The 22,818-nt window shown below is 39.0% G+C and overlaps 1 protein-coding gene across 3 annotated transcripts in view; it reads left to right on the top strand.

Moving 5' to 3' along the window:
• The window catches only part of CCDC191 (coiled-coil domain containing 191), a 91,124-nt gene that overhangs the window by 32,133 nt on the left and 36,173 nt on the right, over positions 1-22,818 (top strand). For 2 of the 3 annotated variants that reach the window (XM_059164064.1, XM_059164065.1), the window contains exons 8-13: positions 1,477-1,667; positions 9,894-10,143; positions 14,644-15,095; positions 15,907-16,019; positions 18,005-18,087; positions 19,212-19,313. In XM_059164064.1, the coding sequence (XP_059020047.1) occupies positions 1,477-1,667; positions 9,894-10,143; positions 14,644-15,095; positions 15,907-16,019; positions 18,005-18,087; positions 19,212-19,313 (1,191 nt within the window). Of the gene's footprint in view, positions 1-1,476; positions 1,668-9,893; positions 10,144-14,643; positions 15,096-15,906; positions 16,020-18,004; positions 18,088-19,211; positions 19,314-21,339; positions 21,492-22,818 lie in introns of all 3 variants that reach the window. The other variant, XR_009351132.1, reaches the window with a different exon arrangement.

Below are 22,818 nucleotides of genomic sequence, written 5' to 3' on the forward strand. Positions count from 1 at the left end.
GGAGTGAGAGCTTTTTAAAGTTTGCCATGGTTTCTCCTGATAAATAATAATAAAGATTTTGTAATTTGTCTAAATGGGAATAGACCTGAATTCTTGTGTAAGAAAACACTGCTAGCCAAATGGGCTGTTTCTAAGAATTCTAACATATGCTCCCTTAGGTTATTAGTCTTTTATTTGCCCTCTTTCCCTACAACCTCTCAAAAGAGAGATTATATCATAATTTTGTTCAGAGTTCTCCAATTTAAACCCAGTGGTGGCTGCTTACTAGATGTTGAAATAGTGAATGGTAAGTGTTGTTACACAGATAGAAGCAGTTAATACAGCTGACACCGGGAAAGCTAGCAAGTGCTTGAAGCTGGTCATCAGGCCCCCCTCTGCCTCCCACAAAGTCACTTACTGTGATGTTCTTTTCTGTTGTATTGCTACCGACACTTGGTACAACTCTCACATTTTCCATTTTCATTTATGGGACTCAGTCCCCTCCTTCTGGAGGCTCACAGTCTAGTGGAAACCAGTAAACAGGTAGTTACAGTACAGTGTAATGAGTGTTTTGATGGAAGAAAGCAGAGGTTGCTCCAGGAACACAGTAGAAGAATGCTTATATTTGGGGAGAGTGGTTGGTAACAGGAGAACTTCCAGAGAGAAGTGATTCCTGAAGTAGTCAGTCAAAGAAAGGGCAGAAAAGGGGGACTAAGAAATTAGTATGAACATAGGAAAGTGTTAAACAGTGTGGTTGATGTAAGGCCAAGAGCTGAAAGTTACGGGATGTAGTGGGGACATGAAGTTTACTGTGCAGGTTGGAGATGTAGGCACGGGCTAGATCTCAGAGATTTTCTTAGACTAAGACCATGAATAAAGTACTTCTCTGGGGACATCCTTAGGCTCAGTGGAACTTACTGTCAGATGCACATCGTGGAAGATTCCAGACATCCCAAGCAGCTGGTCTCTAGGCACTCACCAAAGCTCTGTCATGGTCAGTGGTGGCTCAGCTGAAGCTATCTTGTTTCCAGGGACCAGAGACCCCCATTCTGTCCTCCAGGGGGTCTTCCAGATTCCTTTGTGCAGGACATCAGCAGTGTTAATAATAGGAATGAATTAATCAGTTGGTATTTTAAACTCCAAGACAAGCTGGCAATCTTATTGGAAGCAGTTGTTTCAAGCTTTTCAAACAAGTCCCTGAACTCGAGTCTTAGATGTGACTGTTACTCAGGCTCCCCATAGGACTGATGCTTTACAGGGAGAACCAAGTATTGGAGTTTAAGTCATGAGCCTGAGAGTACCTCAGCTGCATGACTTGAATATTTGTTGTCGTTATTAACATAAAGCGATTGTACTTTGTTCCCTTCCATCAAGACAGCAGTTCCTAGATTTGCAAGAAAAAGTGTGAGGGGGGAATCTGAGGTGACAGTTCTCGGTATTAGATATTAGAGACACGAGTGCTCGTCAGTGGTGATTTTCCACAAATTTCTATTGCAGTGTCAAAAACGATATTTCTCTGCCTGGCACAAGCTGATTCTTGATCATAGGATTAAGCTGGGTAAAGCTGGGACCCTGTCCGACTGGAAGTTTCAACTGAAGGTCCTGAGGGCCTGGAGAGACTACACCAGATCCCAGAAGTTGGCGCGGGAGACTGAAGCCATGCAGAATGACCTTAGGGAAGAAAACAGGTACTGTTATTTGTATCATGAAAACCCTGGTGTGTTTAGGGCATTTTTCCTCATGAAGAATTCTGAAATAAGCTCTAAAAAGTAGATCTTCTATTATAAAATGTGGTTATTGCTGGTTTTTTTTTTCCTCTAGAAAAAAGCTAGAAAATTTTAACTGAAAATTCTAAGTGAAAAACATTTAATTAAAATGTGCTAATGTCCATGCTTTCCTTTTTGATGGAAGCAAGTATTAGTCTTTTTCCCTGGTGCTCTGATGTCACTGCATTGCGCCTTGGGCCACCTTACAATTCAGAAGACAGAGTTTGGTTTAAACACCAGTAATTCTCATTGATAGAAATCCCTGTCTACACACAAAATGTTAATTAGGAACACAGGGAACACCCATCTGGGAGGACAGACCTGCCAAGGTAATTCCTCCCACTCCTCCATCTTTTGTTCCACACCCTGTTTAGAGGTTTTGATACCTTTATATTGGCTCTCTCTTACGCTTGTGAATGACAGAATTTGTCTTCAAATAAAACTTGCTTTGTCCCAGCATCTTAAAATTAAATACATTTTCTTCTTTTCATTTCCAAGTTCACCTTTGCACCCTTGAACCAAAATCATGGCTTTAAAAGGAACCATTTGTTTATTTGGGGGTAGGGACAGTTTATGTTCTTGTGTGTGATCACTTCTCTCACCAGCAACTCTGTTAGCCATTCAGGATGAAACTTGAATGAATGGTATGTGAAATCATTGTTATGTAGAGGGGAAATAGCGCCCCCTAGATGTGACAGCATCTGGCCCCGGGGTGGATTCACAGGAGCCTGACGCATAGCCTCACAGTTCTGTAGGGGAGACAGGATTTAGAAACGGGACAAGTGCTGAGCAACATCATAAACTGCATAGTGTGTCCCCTGTGCCACTGAGAATTTAGCAGAACAGAGTGTCACAGGGACTGGGGAAGCTCCTACAGAGTGCCAGGAAGGGCTTCATCAGGAAGGTAGGTCGTGAACTGGACTCCTTACTTGTGGTAAGGAGTCCTTACCATGCCTAGGTGGGGAAAGGGAGATGAGGTAATGGCATGTAGTGTAGCCATCCAGGTGGGCTGGAGATCATCAAGTATGTGGTTCTCAAGTTCATCAACTTGCGAAAGTCCTTGAATGCCACGACGAGAAGTTTAGGGATTCTTTGTTAAATAAAGGTGAATTTTTGACAGATTTTAAGCAGAAGGATGACTTCGTTTCCCTTTCTTTACAGTATGCTGGGGGAATCTTCATTGGGGTGGGAGGAGGAAAAAGGCAGCATAGAAAACTCTTTCCCATAATTTGTTTCTAAGTTCTCAGTACCCAGTGATTGATAAAAGGAATTGGGATGATAGCCTACTGATAAATGAATGGCTAGCAGGGTTTGCTGGGTAAAAGAGGGAAACTGGAGGTGCTATAAAGGGGAAGCAACATGAGTGAGGGCATGAAGGGAGTAGAAACTGAGTAAGGAAGTTAAAAGTGTCCTGTAAAATTTACATGCTAGAAGAAACTTGTGGAAGAAAATCTGAAGAACTTGAGATTTCATTCCAATTAAACTGTTTAAATATAAAAATCACTAAATGGGTATTTCATAATAGCATGATGTGCCAATTTTTTTAAAGATCTTAGAACTTTTTGTCTCGTATCTGTGAATTATTTTCAGGTGTCTATTTTTAAATGTTCAGAATGGGTACTACATTTTTTTAAGTGCCAGAGTTAGAAAACACAATAATTTTTTTACTACAAACTTTAGAGCAAAAAAATCTTAGAGTAGGAAGTCACCTCAAGGATCATCTAATCCTGCCCATCATTTTATAGATGTTAAAAGAAAGGCCTAGAGAGAGTAAACGACTCTCTCAAGGTCTTGAAGGTAAGAGTAGCTAATCTGAGACTAGAGTCTGGCTTTTTGATTCTGAGTCAGATGCCTTTTCCTATACCACCCTGCTTCTGTGTTAAATGTTAAATTGCATCTAGGTGTTAAGACAGCCACATTTTTCAGTTCTATGGCAATTTACTTTAGATGGTTGCAGATGAAAAGTAAAGCAGTAATTAAAAGATAAGTCATGCTAGAAACATGAGAAGAAAGGAGCTGTTAAATACAAACCATCCTTTGTGCTGCTTTCCTACAAATCCCTGGCTCCTCTGCATGTTTTTCTTGGTTCTAGAAATTAAGTTGGGTGTTTTTGTTCAAAGAAGGTTGGGATATTAAAGGTGGGGAAAAGCTCAGGAGTAGATCCTATGAGCAGAAACCAAGAAATGTCAGTGGGATTGAGCATGTCTAGAGAGTCTCTTCTATGTTCATCATAGTTTCTCCTTGAGCCTCACTGGGCACCAAATATATATTTGTTGAATAGTGAGTGAGTCAGTGAGTGAATGAGCTCTGTGGCTTATCCACCCGGACATGGAAATCATGTGCTGTGCCCATGACTCAGATGTCAGCTATGTCCTCATCATCAAGCTCCTGATCCCCATTTGTTTTTTGACACCTAGAGTTTCCCCCCACTGGCCTGTCTCCTGTTCAGGGTCCAGCTTTCCTGGCTTGCTCCTTCTTTCCTTCCTTCCTTCCTTCCTTCCTTTCTTTCTTTTTTTTTCTTTCTTTCTTTCTCTTTCTCTCTCTTCTATTTTTATCTATCTCTTTTCTTTTAAAAGTAGCTATGAAAGTGGTATTACAACATGCCAGTACCATATCATAATACAATCTCAACATTAACAAATATTCCCAGATTCTGAGAATTCACTTGCTTAGACAATACAACAAAACCTGGTACACACACGAAGTTAGGCCCTTTGATCCTCTCTCCCTTCCTCTCTTACATTTATGGCCAGCCCTGGACAAAACTAGGAAGAAGCAGAGCTTGTTTTCAGCATCCTCTACCCGCTCTTCCTGAGCCCCTGTTTTCTCAGTTCTCACCTGAGAAGCACCTCTGTCCTTCCCTTACTCACCTCCACATTGCCTGCAGTCCTTCCCTCTCTTGCATCAGAGTTCTGTGCCTTTCCTAGAATATGCTTTTATCTCTTCCCTTTGTCCCTCAAGTCCCTCATACTTTTTTTACTGTGATCCTCAGTTGCTGTTATCCCTCTCAGGAAACTTCTTACACTTTCACAGGTGTCATCTGGAAACAGTGCCCAAAATGTCAGTGGTGGGGATCTCAGGACTTGAGGGTCCTGTGGCCAACCGGTGGACAAACTGGCCCTTTGGCTTCCCTCAAACCATAGCATTCATTTGTTCACTCGTTTTTTCGTTCCGTTTGATAGAATTTATTCTTTCAGCCAATCAGCTTTACTGCCGTTTACTGGGCACTAGGCTCTCTCCTAAGTACAGGAATGGGGACTTGGAAAAAAAGTGTTAAACGCTTACCTTCTGGGAGTTTTCAGTCTAAGTGAAGTGAAAAATGGTACCCAAATACTAAAAATAATTGCAACAGAAGGCACCACAAGAAAAATACTTAGGAGTGACATAGACTTGGCTATCGTACATTATAATCCCCCGGGGAGCTTTTTAAAAATAGGAATTCATGGGCCCCATCTTCTGAGCGAGAAGTGTGGCTAAGTAGGAGGGGGCGTTTTTTAATTTGGGGAAAAAACTGGTAAACCAGCACATAGCCAGCTTGTGGGAGAGCAGGCTGGGGTGAGCCCACATTGCTAGCCTAGAGGTAGGGAGGCTGAGCTAAAAATAGACTGTCAGGTATCCCCATATCCCCACACCTCATTTTAGCATTCTTTTGGGCAATTACTTATGGAGCCCCTCTGCATGTCACGTTCAGTGCTCTTTCCTCCATATTCATCTGGGTATCCAGGCGAGAGGCCAGAAACTACATGGCATCCGAAGCTGGTAAAGCTCCTCATAGGTCTGTCAGACAGGCAGGGGCCCACACTCAGACTGCCTGGCTCGCTTTAAAACTCTTTCAGACAGAATCATTGTCAGCTTCCACTCTTTCCCTGGGGGCTACCTGGTGCATTATTGAATGCATTAGCTTATCCATCCCCGTTCCTGCTCATCCCAAATGCAGCTGTTCGCACCGCTGCTGTTTTCGTGTTCTGCAGCAGATTTCAGCACTCAATCCAATCACGAGTGTGTGGTTATTTATTTATCATTTCTCATTTCCTTTTAAAAAATTCAAGACACTTCTTAGATATCTAGTGGTCTTGTCCTAAGAGAGTGTTAACTTCCATGAGTTTGTTCTATATATTCAGGGGTGTGTGTGTGTGTGTGTGTGTGTGTTTTCAATTAGATCTTTTTAAAAAAAAAAAAAAAGTCTTGTAGGACAGGCAATGTAGGTTTTGTTGTTTTTTAGGGTGACACCATTTTTAGAAGGAAACTGAGGCTTAGAAACTTCCAGGGGCTTATCTAGTGTCCCCTGTCTTGTTAGTATTCTTCTGACTTAACAGGTTCTAGAACATGCGCTGATCAGTAAGCATCATTTGAGGTGTTGATCCTGAACAGCACAGTTCATATTTAAATTCCTATTTAAACTTTTATATTTTATATTCTTAGGTGTGAAATAATAGAAGATACATATTGGTCTCTGCCCCTGATTCCTGAACAGCTCTCCTAAAAACCCATGTAATTTCCTAAGTGATAAGAGTACTAGGAACATCTCTTGTTCTAATATTGATCTTTGACCTCTGTTCCTGACACAGAACTCTTGAAACCCTTGTAATTTCCTGAGTGATAGGAGTGACTTTTGTTCTAAAGAGATAGCTCTGGTTTGGCTCCTGGATGGCACTTGGTTGAGGGTTGGTCACTGGAAAGACCAAGCCATGATCAGAAACTTGGAATTTGGGGCCTTGTCCCCCATTCTCTTGAAAAAAGAAAAAGGCTTAAGTGGAGTTAACATCAACTATAGCTACATGATGAAGCCTCCATAAAATCCCAAAAGTACGGCGTTCAAGGAACTTCCAGGCAGGTGAACACATCCACGTTGACACTCCAAATACATGGGGACAGAAGCTTTTGTGCTCAGGATCCTCCCAGACCTCACTTTATGCATCTCTTTATATGGCTTTTCATCTATATCCTTCATCATATCCTTCAATAAACTGGTCAACCTAAATGTTTCCCTGAGTTGTGTGAGCTACTCTAGTAAATTAATCAAACCCAAGGATGGGGTGGTTGGAACCTCTTGATATATAACCAGTTGATCAGAAGCACAGGTGATAGATAACCTGGGTTTGTGACTGACACCTGAAGCTGGGGGATGAGGGGAGGAGGGAGAGTCTTTTGGGACTGAACCTTTAACCTGTGGCATCTGACACTGTCTTTGGGGTAGTTAGTATCAGAACTGAGTTGAGTTCTTGGATACCCTGCTGTGTGTCCAAGAGTTGCTTGTTGGCCTGGGGAAAAACTTCTACACATTAGGTGACTGTAGTGCCAGAAATGAGGTGTTCTCTGAGAAGGTAAAGGAGACAAACACAATGGGGAAGAACCAGGTTTTTCCTTGAAGAGGAAAGAAAATGGAGTTTTTTCCATCATCTTTGGTCTTTAGGGACAGTCTTTCTGTGCATGCAGTTATGTAACTATGATGATCAATTTATATACTCTTGCTAGAAATTCCCAGATTTCAGCTTGGAAGCATGTTTTCCTTAAGGGAACTCTGTCCTTCATTTTATGATTATCTGGGAACTATCTGAAACCATTTCTTTTGGTTAGCTTACCTAAGTACTGCATCAGATTGAAGTTTTAGGAACTTTAAGTAATTTTTCACTTTCAGAAATATTTATATTTTAAATCTTTTAAAAGTATGGAAGTTAGCTTATTTGGAATATTATCCCTCTGCCGAAGTGAACTGCTGAGGAAAGGAATAAAACCAGCTTTGCGTCTGGATCCCTACCTTCTGCATTTCTGCTCTTCCATTTCAGTGCACAAATGTAGAGATCTTAAATACATTTTGAAATCCCCTACATAACCACTATAGCGTGGGCTCTAAGCACTTTGGTCAACATTCAGTTTTTACCCATTTTCTTACTGTTTAGTCTTCTTGTGATAGTTGCAGAAGTATTTTTCTCTTTGTCTTTTTATACTGTCCAAATAATCTCTTCCATGACAGTTGCTTACCCTAGTGCTGCTTTTGGCTGTTTATGCTCTAAAAACATGAAATTAACACATCAGGTAAATTTCACACTCCCCCTTCCTGAGCAGATTGATGTAAATTGAATTTCACATTAATCAGACAGAGCAGAATGTATCTTCTATCCAGTGGAAATTTATGATCTTCACTCAAAAAAGGTGCTATAGGCTTTTTACTTGTTTCACTATTTAAACATTGATGTTTTGGAGCTTTTTTCTTACCTGGATTGCTGCCTGATTTGTTATCCTTATTTCCTCTAAAATTTGTATTTTAAAGTTATTCAGTCCCATGTTAGATAATTTATTTCCATGAAATTAAATTCGACGTATAAATATTACCACCTATATTGTACTTTTATTACAAAAACACCAGTCAAGTATTAATTGAGTACCTGTCATTAATACAGTAGAGGGAAGCAATTAAATACAATGAAATACACTGAAATGCAGTGTTGTTGTTAGTGTTTATCCTGAATTTCACTATTTCAGTTGACCCTACTCTCACTGATTGGTTGTTTCATCCAACTCCTCTGACATAGGTTAAATTCTGTGACTTTAGTCTTTTTCAAATCAAGGGTTTTAACCCATACATGGATCCTAAATCAGGCTCTAGGTGAGCTATATTTTTCAAAGAAAAGGAATGGAACAAAAATGCCAGAATGCTTCTCTGGTAGTAAGGGTAGATATTGTTTAGTGAAACATCTGTTCCAATTATATATACTTTTGTTTCATACACACATACATATATACTTAAACTTGTATATTGTGTCACAGTGTAACATTTTTCTTACCATAGGTGCCAGTAAAAAAGATTTAAATCGGGCACCTGGGTGGCTCAGTTGGTTAAGCAACCGCCTTTGGCTTAGGTCATGGTCCCGGAGTCCCGGGATCGAGTCCCGCATCAGGCTCCCAGCTCCATGGGGAGTCTGCTTCTCCCTCTAACCTTCTCGCCTCTCATGCTCTCTCTCACTGTCTCTCAAATAAATAAATAAAAATATAAAAAAAAAAAAAAGATTTAAATCACTTAGGCATTTAAGAACTCTAGAAATGTTCTCCTGACTCATTGACTTAAGAACTTTATGATTTTTTTAATATATATAACACCAAAGAGTCCATGAGGAAAGCTAAGCATTATGGATGTTTAACAGAAATGGGTATGCAAATAGTAATATAGAGAACTTATTTGAATCACCTTTACAAAATGAAATCAAGTAGGTTTCTAAACAATAGTCCATTTTAAACCTCCAAACTGACCCCTGATGCAATATAATAAGTTCCAAACTCTACACCTTACTTCTTCAGGGGTAATAATCATCCACTTGTAGATAGAACTCAGAGACCTCCATGCCTAAATTCTCAACTGGCCGCCACAAAAATGTCTCCTAATGGAGATCCTATTTGGGAAAGAAGGTAGCAAGAAGTTCCCAGCTCCACTCAGTGATGTCCCATAATAGCATAAAGTTTCCAGGAATCAAAAGGAGCTCTTCCTTATGAAGAGAATAAACCAGACCCGCTACTGGACTGTGAGTGAGTTCAACAAGAGCAAGAGCTCTGTCTTTGACGTGTGTTTCATACATTTCTGGTCTTGAGCAGGTATCCTTCATTCATTCAGTTTAAGGGTTTGATAAATGAATCCTTCTCTTTACAGACCCTGTCTCTGATCACATCCTTCTTTCATAAGAGCCACACTTATTGACTTTATATAAGCCTTATACTTAATTTATTATTGACAGTTCACTTGTTACATCTTCTTCCATTCCCTTTCTTCCAAACCTCTGTCTTCCTTAGATTTGCAAACATGGCTGAAGTCTCCCTCATGCATTCATCGTTTTAAAAGTGGTTATTTATATACATATTTCTTTTGCTCCTTCCCCTCCATAAGCACTCTATTTTATGGTAATTTAAAAAATGTAATATGCCTCTGTGATGTGATAGAACTCTTTCTTCTGAGGCAGTCTCTTAAGGTGCCAACATCCTCTACAAGCAGACCTTTTGTACCAGGGAGTTTGATACCATTTAGCTTAAATAAAAGGATACGATGCATCTAAGATGGAGCATTTCTGGGACTCTTTCAGACTTGTGTTTCATGTATATTATCAACTAATAAGCTGTAAATAGCTTCTTCTTATTAATGGGAAATACTTTGTCACTTAGAAAACAACAGCTGGCCACTGAGTGTAACCGGAAACAGGTTCTCCGACACCACTTCACAGAATGGCAGCGTTGGCACCGTGCAGAGATCCTGAAGAGGGAGCTGGCTCTAGCAAAGGAGGAAACTAGGAAGAAAATGAATGAGCTGCTGGAGGCAGCCTCACTAGGGAAGCTCAGCACAAATGGGTCGTCAGGCCTCAGTCTACTTGAGGAGGCAGCAGCTGTGGTGGATCCGCCTGTAAGACATGGAGAGGTACATTGTGTTTTCTTGGTCTTCTGCTTATTAAACAGTGGCGTTTGAGCTCTGCCCTTGAGTAGCCTGGGTTATGTTAGCCACTGTCAGATTGCCTTCCCTAGACTCTCTAGAGGGTGTGAGTTGTGTACAGTGTACAGAGGTTACCTTTCAGTCAGTGTTTATTTTCTTGAACCAAATCTTCTTTTTATATATCACATACAAACTCTGGTATACTTGAGACTTAGTAGGGACATAATATAGAGAGGGAATTGAAAACAACTAAGTGAAAGACTCCTTCAGGAATAGTTGTATAAAGCATTTTATAACTCTGGAACTCCTCATACTTGATCATCAGACATTTCCTATCTAAATGAGCTTGTGATACACACACATACATACATGCATACATACATATGGGAAATTTTTACGTTTTTATTTTTCTAATAAGAAAAATCACATGTGTTAATTATGGTAATTTGATAGGAGAAAATGACAGAGAAAAAGAAAAGTAGCCTATAATTCCCTCATCTGGAGTAACCACCAGTAACATGTTAGATAGCTGTATTGTCTTTTCTCTATTCAGGCATATGCAAATTTTTCTCCTTAATATTTTATTTAGCTTTTAAATGTTCTTCAGCTAGGGGCGCCTGGGTGGCTCAGTGGATTAAGCCACTGCCTTCGGCTCAGGTCATGATCTCAGTTTCCTGGGATCGAGCCCCGCATCGGGCTCTTTGCTCAGCGGGAGCCTGCTTCTCTCTCTCTCTGCCTGACTCTCCGCCTACTTGTGATTTCTCTCTCTCTGTCAAATAAATAATAAATAAAAAATCTTTAAAAAAAAAAAAAAATAAAAAAAAATAAAAATAAATGTTCTTCAGCTAAGTTATTGAGGATACCTACTTTTTCATAATACATAATACAGAAGAAATAAGGCCATTTTTTCCCTAATAACAATTTAACTGTTCTGTTTTTCTAAAAAAAAAAAAAAAAAAAAAAAGTTGCAGTTTCACAATATATAACATGAGGATTTTCTCTGTCACTGAATCTACTGCTGCAACTTTAGTTCTTAGCTGACAGTAAACCACAGATCAGACCTGCTTAGTCAGCATTTCTGGTTGTGGGGTACCTGTATTATTTTTTTTTAACTTTCACAGGTGAACCTGATGAATACCCTGTGATTAAGGACTGCTTTTCAATGCCATCATTTTGTAATGGCTCTTGGATATTCAGTCATGAACCAGAAGCTAGAATTTGTTTACCTTTTTCTGTATTGCTGGACATTTTAAGTTGTTTCCAGTTTGTCACTATTGCAGACAGTGCTTTAGTGATCATCCTTGTAATGAAATCTTTGCACACACCCACTTTTACTTAAATGCTTTACTTAGGATATAAAAAATAGAATATTTTTATATTATTATATTTATCTTATTTTTATTATATTTTATAATAATAAATATTCTAAAAATAGAATGCACATTTTAAAAACTATTACCAAATTGTCTTTCTAGAAAGGCTGTACCAAAGAAATGCCTATTTTCCTGCCTTGTAACACATTTTCATTTTTGTTAATTTGATAGTAAAATATTTTCATCTTATTATTTGCTTCAGTATTTGCATTTTTTTATTACTAGTGAGGTTAAACATTTTCTGTAATGGCCGTTTATATATATATGTATGTGAAAATGGATATAGAAGGATAGATATTTAATACCTTGTCTATTCATGCCCTTATACATTTTTCTACTTTTTCATATTTATAGGAGCTCTTTGTATTTTTAAGACTACTGGTGTTTTTATTACTATATATTTTGCAATTATTTTTTCATTTGTCTTTTTGGGTAATTTTTGGTGTTTTTGTACTAAACAGAGTCTCAGTTTTCACAAAGTGAATCCTATCGATTTTTTATTTCATAATTGCACTTGACATATTTGAAAAGTCCTTTGGAGAAAATCTTCTACCCCCTCACCTTCATCCCAGACCCCTGCACCTAATGCTGAGTATTTAAATCAGACATATAAAATTAAGTTGGTTACCAGAGGGGCCTCAGTCTTGCTTTTTACCCTGATTACTCCCAGCAAGTAGGCTGGTATGTATGTATGTATATATTAATTTATTTTTTATTTTATTTTATTTCTTTTCAGTGTTCCAGAATTCATTGTTTATGCACCACACCCAGGCTGGTTTTAATTTAAGCCTAGGATCCCAGCAAAGGGGTATCATGAGGATCCTTATTGAGACTTAGGTCCTCTAGGCAATTTATCTGCCTTTATGTCAGTTAGATAATTTTGTTTCCATTAAGACCCCAGAGTCTCCATCTTAAGAAATAGCTATCTGAACCTTTTACTTTGCAGAGTTATGCTGTTGTTATCTGTAAATTTTTGAAAAGTCAACAAAGTATTTTTATATGCATAAAACACAAAAATTACTATGTGTATATATAGGACTCAAATAAAAGCCTTTAAATCTCTGAACAGAATTTTATCAAGAAAGGATAGCATAAAAAATAGAGCAAATGAAAATAAAAGGACATAATAGACTCTCTGGTTTATTAGATAAACCCTAATTTTTTCTAGAATGTAGAGTATAACATGAACAAATAAAATATGGTATCTTTAGTTAGATCCCCACTAATTATACAAAGGGACTCATGTACCACAAATGCATGCATTATATCTTGAAAATTTTCAAAATTATCAGTAAGCTAATAGGTGACTTTCACTAATTATGCCAGACTGTTCAATCCTGTACTAGTAAGTATAGTCTGTACCATTAAGCTTTATTTCATTCTCCTATTTTCACCTTGAAAAGTTACTGTGATCCAAAAGAAATTGTTGTGCTATACTCAAGGCTTTTACAGTCTTGCTGGGTTAATAATGTACCATTATCACAAAGTTTAAAAAGGTCTAAAACATATACCCTGCTTGATGCTAAATTACTTAAGCAGGTGTTCTTTTGAATAAATGTCCATTGACATTTCTGAAATAGGAGGTTATTTTTTAGTCTTTAGCATGTCAGAGTTTCCATATATCACTTTTTTCACTCTAGCTGAGTCTATAGGAAATATTTCCATCATCATGAAAAATATTTTTGAGTACCTTAGAACAAGAAGCTTCTAAGAAACAAGTAGTCCATAGTATCTTTCTCCTTGTACCACTACAGATGGCAGAATCAAAAGCTGGTCAGACCTTAGGCCATGGATTCAAACCATTCCAGAAGAGACATTTTAATTATGCATTATTTTGGCCAGGAGATGTTTTTCCAGTTAAGAATTCTGTTTCCTACCCCTCTATATAGAACTTAAAATTGGGTGATACCTCAGTCTATTAAATGAGATCCATTACAGGAGAAAGCTTTTTTTTTTTTTTAATTAACATATAATGTATTATTAGCCCCAGGGGTACAGGTCTGTGAATCATCAGGTTCACACACTCCGCAACACTCACCACAACACATACCTTCCCCAATGTCCCTAACCCTACCACCCTCTCCCTGCCCCTCTACCTCCAGCAACCCTCAGTTTGTTTTGGGAGATTGGTCTCTTATGGTTTGTCTCCCTCTTGATCCAATCTTGTTTCATTTATTCTCTTCCTACCCCCCATACCCTCCACATTGCATCTCCACTTCCTTATATCAGTGAGATCATAAGATAGTTGTCCTTCTCCGATTGACTTATTTCCCTAAGCATGATACCCTCTATTTCCATCCATGTCGTCACAACTGGCAAGATTTCATTTCTTTTGATGGCTGTGTAGTATTCCATTGTGTGTGTGTGTGTGTGTGTGTGTGTGTGTGTGTGTATGTGTGTGTGTATACCACATCTTCTTAGGATAAAGCTTTTAAAACTACTCAGCCATATGCTAAAATGTAATATTATTGATAATATTCTTATGTAATGCAGATATTTGCCTGGTAATCCTGGGCTTACAGATATTTCCCATAGATAGCCTGGCAATAGTCTGGAGATTGTGAACTGTAATCCATGCTTTGATCCCGAGAATGAATGAATGAATGAGTGAATAAGTATATACATACATACATACCCTGTGATTCAGTTATTAGTGGCAAGAGAAGCATTGAGAGAACAGAGCTATTATTGATTTATAAAGGTATTTGGTAGTTTTCAAACATTCTTGAGGGAGAATATGTCCTTTGCCACAAAATTCAGAGTTAATTCATGCAGATTAAAGTTCCTGTAATATATATCTGGAGTAATCCTGCCTCATTCACAAATAAACTATCCAAATCAGAAATTTCTGAGTACAGTTTTCTTATTGCAAATGGCCTGGCCCATGGCAATGGCCTGTACTCTGTAGCCACTCGCCCACACAGGTTCCGTGGTGAGCATCAGTCCACACTCTGAGAATAGCTCACAGAGCTAAGGCTGGTAGCCTCTGAGAGAGCCAGGCCCAGAGCACAGGCCAGATGCACCATTGAACCAAAAAAGGCTGATTAGATGACATGGGATCTCGTCAACACAGCCCTTTAAACAGCTAAAGTGTAACATGCTCCCTCTCTCTCAGGTGACTGCTGGGCCACCTCTGTGGGAAAAGCCTCCCTCAGGGAGCCATGACTGCATGCCCAGCCCCCACCTAGGAAGACCAACAAAGAGTGACTTGCAGGTTCCCCTCCAGCATGTCCCTCTGAACCCATCTGATAATAAGCAGCCCACGACTGGGGATGCTGAGCCCCCCCAACAGCCTGGCAAAAAGCTCAGAACTACCAGCCAGAAAGCAGAATCCATGTGCTTGGGTCATTTCCATAACCGCCACGTCTTCCAGCAACTGTTGATTGAAAAGCAAAAGAAGAAACTTCAGGAACAGCAGAAAACAATTCTGGAACTGAAGGAAAGCCAGCGGCTGGCAGAGGCTCGGTGGGCTGCAGAGCGGGCTGCAGCAGTCACTGATGCCCAGAGCTGCCTGCTGTCGAATCCCAGGAGAAAAGAACCCAAAAGAACCTGCCAGGTGCTTCCAAAGTATGTCCACTATATCAGAATATTCTTTGGACTTACGATTGGGGTTTTTTCACCTGTGGTAGATAGGCCCCTGAACTTCTTTTGTCCAGCTTCCAGACTCCATGAGCTCTCCCTTTCTTTAAAAGTACACAATTCAGAACAAAGCAACCCCCCCTACATTGTGACTGATCCGTGACAGGTACTTATAATATTTGAGGCAACTGGCTACCTTTGAGTTACACAGTTAGCATTTGTGTTGTGCTACTTTTGTCCAAGGAGCTCTGTTACTATACCAGTAAAAGAGAACAGTGCTTACTTGCTCTGCCTCAATGCTGGGTTTCTGATTATGTGTGGTTCTGAGAAGCCGGGATGTACAATGTCAGGTACAAATGGAGCAGCCCCTGGGCTGGCTCATTACCTAGCTTAAATTTGCAGTTGTTTTGGATAAAAGTAAACATCTTTGAGGCTGGAATAAGAGTCCAAATTTCTCAAAAGTCACTTACAATGGTTCCAGACGTGTTTGAGACATACTCAGTTCACGTGATAAGGCTAAGAAGTGGGTGATAGATACCTAATGATTTGAAGCCCTAGGGTGGGAGTCAGAGCACCTGACTAATGGCACACTCCGGCCAGTCACTCAACTTTTCCATGCTTCATTCCACCAACGTCTAAAGTGGGTTTAATACATAGTTATCTTAGAGAGTAAAGATTAATTATAATTTGTGAAATGCTTTGAGTTTCTCAGGTTTGAAAGCTTTGAACAAAGCTGGTTATTGGTCTGAATTCTTTTCCTTTTTTTTTTTCTTTTTTTTTTTTTTTTTTTTACCCCCAGTTCGCCTGTTGCTTCCCCTGAGACTGATGGTAGAGGAGGTGACTCCCCAAATTCTCTCTCTGGACCCAGAAGGAACCCAAGGCAGCAGAAGGCACCCCACCCCATACTAAAAGGCAGGGCGGTCTGGGTGGTGGTGGCCTGGTGGTGGTGATCTTCCTTCCTGAATTAGAATATGCTAGGACTGAATCCTGGTGACTCTTAAGTTTTGAGACTTGGCAGAACCTGGTCAAAGATGGCTAGACATGTGAAGAGTGCAATGCACCAGAGAGTTCCATGCATTTTTTTCCTGCCCTCTCTGCCAAACTTTTTGGCCTTCCCAAAGAATACCAGAGGCGGGGTGGGGTGTTGAAAGGTATATCATTTTGAATTGGTTTGGATTACGAAAAAAAGTGGGACAGTTACACAAAAATACTCATGAGTAGCTAGCTGCTAAGGACAAACATTGATAAAGATCATCTGTCATTATACTTTGTTAACTTTGAATTATTGATCCTTTTACAGCAGTCCATATGATTTTATGAGCTGTACCTTGATAGGCTTTTAGTAGTGAAATCTACAAACCAGACATTTTAATTTAATAACATTTTTGATGCATGTAGAAATCACTGTTTAAACAAAACAATACTATGAGAAGAAAAGCATTCGCCACCTAGCGAATCCACTGATTGTTTTTTCTGTATACATAGTCATGAATGTGCATATGTTTGTATTTGGAGGTAGGCACGTTGGCAATTATATTATAGTTGTAAGTCTGATTTTTCACCTTTGGCAAGATTGCTGCCCTTAGAAAAAGTGATGCCATCTGAAGCACACTGTGCCTGAAGTCCATTCATTTTAATGAAGAAATTAGCAATCTGTGTTGACTCTCTGCCAGGACGGCAGTTGATGCCATCTTTGCCTACCACTGAGCATGATCCGGAAATGCCCAGTTCGATGTGATTATTTTTTTAAATGATTGTTTGATCAAGGAGTTAACATATTTTAGAACTCCAGGCTACTTTTCAAGTGGTCTTTAGTGATTAGCTCTAGAAAAGATGGGAAACATGCTTCTTACCAGAGCCTGCCTCTCAGGGCTTTCACTTTAATCCTCTATTCTGTTTCTGCCTCTTTAAAGACAGCCTCCCTGCCACCATCTGTGGCAACCCCACTCTTCTTTTTTCAGCAATGCAAACACTTAATATCTGTAAGAAATAGCCTGGTGAGTTTTTTGTTTATTAATTCTTGAAACTTGGACTTAAATCTTCTTCTCTATAACATGGCACAAGGAAGCAAAAGTAACTATTGGCTGACTTAGGTGAGCAGAACGTGATACTCCTCCCCTCCATTTCCCTCTCCTGTAAAAGTCCCGATTGATGACAGAGTCATATTATCAGACCATCTTGCACATTTGCTTCTTTTGGATCGATATTTAATAGACTGTCAAGAACAGGAGTCTGACACTTGAATTCGTTCAGATGCCAGTTCTCCAAATGCCTAGTACAATTCCATTTCCTGCCCATCTGTATATCTATCCAAGCCTTAAAACTAGATTTTAATATATTCATCATGACCCTAAACTTTAGTTTGTTGGTTGTTGTTGTTACATATACAGACGTAGGTATAATGACTTAGGAAAAAGAGCAGACTCAATGGGATTTGAGGACTGACTGTACTGCCAAAGTATTTGTTAGATGTAGTTAAAGTTTTCTCCATTCATTGAAGGATTACCAATTTAAAATTCTGGTTTCTGGGTTTCAGTAATAAAAGTATCATCAAGGTACACAGTCTTATTTAAACCAGTAAACAATTATTCTAATAGAAACGTGAAAACAATTTGCAAATTGTTCATCATTGATGAGGATAGGATTGTAGGTCTTTAACCTGTAGGGGGTAGATAAATAACATATACGTACTTACATATTTATAAATACAACTACAACTTATATTTTTAAAGTATAAATTTTATATTTATAAACAAATAAATGTTTCTGAAATTGTAAACACTCAACTTGCAAGAAAACCCTAACAATAACACGAGATTTTGCTATAAAATGTGGAGACATTTCTTTTGCAGTTCTCCTTATATTTTTGATATTGGAACTCTGTTACTATTTTCTAGCCATGGAAGAGAGAGCAGTTCAGCGAGCTGAACGTAGGCGGATCTTGGCAGAGAGGAAGAAGAAACAAGAAGAGGATAAATTGGTAAATCAAGAATGAAACCTGAGGCAAGAAAAAGGATTTGTATAGGTCTTTATTAAAAAAAGGAAAAAAATGAAGCCTAGGGGTGCATGGGTGGCTCAGTCGATTAAGCATCCAACTCTTGATTTTGGCTCAGGTCATGATCTCAGGGTGATGAGATCGCATGCCCCACATCAGGCTCGCCTGCTTAAGATTTTCTCTCTCTCTCTGTACGCCACCCCCCGACCTCTCTGCCCCCGTCTAAAAAAAAAGAAAAGAAGCCTAGCTTGTTTAAGTATCTTGAGACAGTCGAGCTAGATTAACTTCAGAAATAGCTTTTTATCCACTGGCCCAAACTCTGAAAATTTTAGGAAAAGAAAGAGAGAAAACAGTAACACCATTAGCATAGCAAGAAGGAAATGTTATAAAAGTTGATGGGAGCCAGCAATGAGGAAGATTTACATATTTAGATTTAGATGTCCAACCTGGTAAGTTGCAAAGGTGAGTAGTTCTTGCAGTTTTGACCTAGACTATCAAAAATAGATTTTGTATCTACTAAGAGAAAATAAACAGTTTCAACAGTTTGGGGTTTTTTTTTGTTTGTTTGTTTGTTTTAAGATTTATTTATTTATTTATTGGACAGAGAGATCACAGGTAGACAGAGAGGCAGGCAGAGAGAGAGAGAGAGAAGCAGACTCCCTGCTGAGCAGAGAGCCCGACGCGAGATCGATCCCAGGACCCCGAGATCATGACCTGAGCCAAAGGCAGCGGCTTAACCCACTGAGCCACCCAGGCGCCCAGTTTGGGGGTTTTTTGTGTGTGAAATGAAAGAAAAAATTTGTCCTACGCTGTATGGCGTTTAGACTTAGTACTTCACAAGTAAAAATAAAAACTAAAAAGGAATCATTATTTGATGAAAAATTAATGTTCTCTTCTTGCTCTGTATCTCCTTTCCAAGTAGAGAAGAAACTTTTAAGTTACACAACTGACTACCTGTTGGTTGGCTTTTCTACTTTTATCAGAAAATACGGGCTTCTTTCAGAGACAGGCGGGTACTCTTGGTAGATACTTGACATTCCTCAACATAAAAAATCTTACTTCCATACAAACATAGCATTGTTATTTTTTACAACTCTCCTCTTGACCAGGCCCAGTTAAAGGCCCAAGAGGAGGAGCGTCAGAAGAGGGAAGCAGAAGAAAAGGAGGCTCAGCTTAAGAAAAAACGAGAAGAGAAGAGACTGCAGAAAATGGTTCGTAGAATCTGTTTGGTCATTCACCTGCTTAAAGTCTATTGTGTAAAATACCGTGACCCTGTGCACCTTCTCCATCCCCAGGCTTCCCTCTTCTCGCACCTCCGCCCTTTCTCGCGCTGTAAACCTCATGCAGTGAAAACCTCATTCTTTAGATTATAGCTCAAACATGGCTTCTCCCAGAGGAGCCTTTCTTGCCTTGTACACTCTCTTCTCCACCCAAGGTTAGGTTATGTTCCCATTTTACCTCCGAAATATATTTCCTTCAAAGCATTACCAGAGCTTATAATTATGCATATGTTTTGTGGTTGTCTTATTGATTTCAGCATCTCTAACGAAACTGGAATCTCCTTGAGAGTAAAGGGAGCAGTCTAGTGTTGCTCACTGTTGTATTGGTGAGCAGTGTCTCTGGCATACAGTAGCAACTTAACAAGGATGTTGAATGAGTGAGTGAATGAGTGAACAAGTAAATGAACAAATGGAAGAAAATATACGCCCAAGAAATAAGAGATAAAACTCTTACTTTCAAGAGTATTGAATTCTAATTGGAAAGATAAGGCCTAAATATGCCTGTCAGACAATATAATACAGCACATGTTGTCTTGTGGCTCAAAGAACAAAGAAGGGGCGCCTGGGTGGTTCAGCCAGTTAAGTGTCCAACTTTTGATCTCAGCTCAGGTCTTAATCTCAGGGTCATGAGTTCAAGCTCTGCATTAGGCTCCATCCTAGGTGATCAAGCTCTGCATTAGGCTCCATGCTAGGTGATCAAGAGCCATAGAAGGAAAGCAAAGGAGATCAAGAGAGCCATAGAAGGCAAGACCTATAAAGATTGAGGAGATAGAGACATTTTCATAGAAAAGAGATTCTAATTGGAAATTGCATTAGGATTCTACAGAGAAACAGAACAAATAAGTTATATGTGTAGGAAGAGATTTATTACGAGGAATTGGCTCATGTGATTATAGAGGCTGAGAAGTCCCACAGTCTACCATCTGCAAGCCAGAGACCCAGGAAAGCCAGCAATGTAATTCCAGTCCTAGTCTGATTTGATGGTATAAACTCTAGTTCAAGGGCGGGAAAAGACCAGTGGCCTGGCTCAAGCAGGCAGCCAGGAAGGAAAAAAGGGGCAGATTCTTCCTTTTGGGTTTTTTGGGTGTTTTGGTTTTGGTTCTAGTTATCCCTCAAGGGATTGGATGATGCCCGCCCACATTTGGGAGGGCAGTCTAACAGACTCCATGGATTCAAATGCTAATCTCATCCCAAAACACATTCGCAGATACACCCATAAATGTTTAATCTAGGCACCCTGTGGCTCCGTTAAGTTGGCACATAAAATTAACCATACAAGTCTCCCCCCATACACTTGGCACCCATACACATCTCCTTAAACCATACTTAATCTCTAAATAAAGAAAAGAAGATCATAATTCTGCTTAACATGATACAACTTTCTTGCATACAACCAAAACTGTACTAACCCCTTCCCCAGAAGAGGTCAAGTCCTTGAATGATGTTTACTCTTCTCATTGATATCCTGTAACTTAACTACTATGATATAAAATAAAAATACTTAAACACAATGATACAAATTCAATACATCTTATATTATGATTCATTGTAGAACATTTGAGAACTACAAAAAAATGGAAAAATATGAGCTCAGCTATAAGAGGTAACTAAATATCCTAGTATATTTACTTTGTTTCCTCTAAGCATCTCTCTTTTTATAGATTGATAATTTGGGGATGGGGGGAAGGTGTATATAGTACTTAATCTGCTTTTTTGCATTTAAGAATCTCTTATGAATATTTTCATTTACCATTCAGAATTTTTCAAAACGTTTTTATTTATACGTTGACAGTAAATTTTTTTCAATTTTTATGTAAATTCCAGCTAACATACAGTTTGATACTAGTTCCAGGTGTAGAATGTAGCGATTTATCACTTACATACAACACCTGGAGCTCATCCCAACAAGTGCCCTCCTTAATACTTACTATTTTTTATTTATTTATTTATTTGACAGACAGAGATCACAAGTAGGCAGAGAGACAGGCAGAGAGAGAGGAGGAAGCAGGCTCCCCACTGAGCAGAGAACCCGATGCGGGGCTCGATCCCAGGACCCCGGGATCATGACCTGAGCCGAAGGCAGAGGCCTTAACCCACCGAGCCACCCAGGTGCCCCAATACTTACTATTTTTTAAAAATAAACTTTTTATTTTGGTTTACTTTAGGTTTATTAAAAAAGTTACAAAAGTAGTACGAGGAGCTTTTGTATACCCTTCACTCAGTTTGTTTCTCCTTAACATTATCACCTTACATTACCATAGTGCATTTGTCAAAACGAAGAAACCAACATTAGTACATTATTATTAAGACCAGACTTTATTCACATTTCACCAGTGTTTCCAGTTTTTCTGACGTCTCATCGTGTCTTTTCTGTTCTGTTACCCTTTATGTATATTCCTTTGCCACTACCACCTGCCTTTGATGGCTATACCTTTATAGTAGATATTGAAATTGGACAGTGACTTCTTCTACTTTATTCTTCTGTTTCAGAATTACTTAGCTATTCTTTGCCTTTTTATATAACTTTTAGACTAATTTATCAATGTGTACAAAAAAAATCTTGCTTAGGTTTTGATTGGGATCATATTGAATCTATAGTTCAAATTAGAGAATTGACATCTTAACAACATGAGTCTTTAATCTATGAGCATGGTATAGCTCCCCATTTATTTAGATCTTTGTTTCATGAGTGTTTTATAGCTTTTCGCATACCTTGTATATGATTGGTAGATTTGTACCTACATATTTCTTTTTTGGTGCTCTGATAAATGATGCTTTTTTTTTTTTTTTAATTTCAAATTCAGTTTTTTCATTGCTGGTATATAGGAGCACAGTTCATTTTTGTATGTTGACCTTGTATCCTGCAACCTTACTATAACTCACTTATTAGTTCTAGGCAGGGTATTTTGTTTTTTTGTTTTTTGTAGATTCTTTGGAATTTTCTACAAGTTGTTTGCCAATAAAGGCAGTTTTATTTCCTCCTTTCTGATTTGTATGCCTTTTATTTGTCTTGCCTTATTGAACTAGCTAGGAGCAATTCCAGTGCAAGATTGAATAAGGAGTAGTGAGATACACTTTTCTTGTTCCTTGCCTTGTTCCAGATCTCAGGGGGAAGATCCAGTCTCTCATCTTTACTGTCATATATGTCATGTATTTTACTTTTATATGTATTATAAATACCCAGTATCTTCTTACTTTTATTGCTTTAAACAATTGTGTTTTAGTGTGACTAAAAATAAGCTGGAGGCACATGGGTGGCTCATTCAGTTAAGCATCCAGCTCTTGATTTTGGCTCAGGTCATGATCTCAGAATAATGAAATAGAGCCCTGTGTTGGGCTCTGTGCTGGGTGTGGAGCCTGCTTAAGATTCTCTCTCCCTCTTTCCTTCTTCCCCTCCCCCACCCCACTCATATGTATGCTCTGTCTCCCAAATAAG

The sequence above is a fragment of the Mustela lutreola genome, chromosome 2 (assembly GCF_030435805.1).
Source record: "Mustela lutreola isolate mMusLut2 chromosome 2, mMusLut2.pri, whole genome shotgun sequence".
NCBI classification, from domain to species: domain Eukaryota; kingdom Metazoa; phylum Chordata; class Mammalia; order Carnivora; family Mustelidae; genus Mustela; species Mustela lutreola.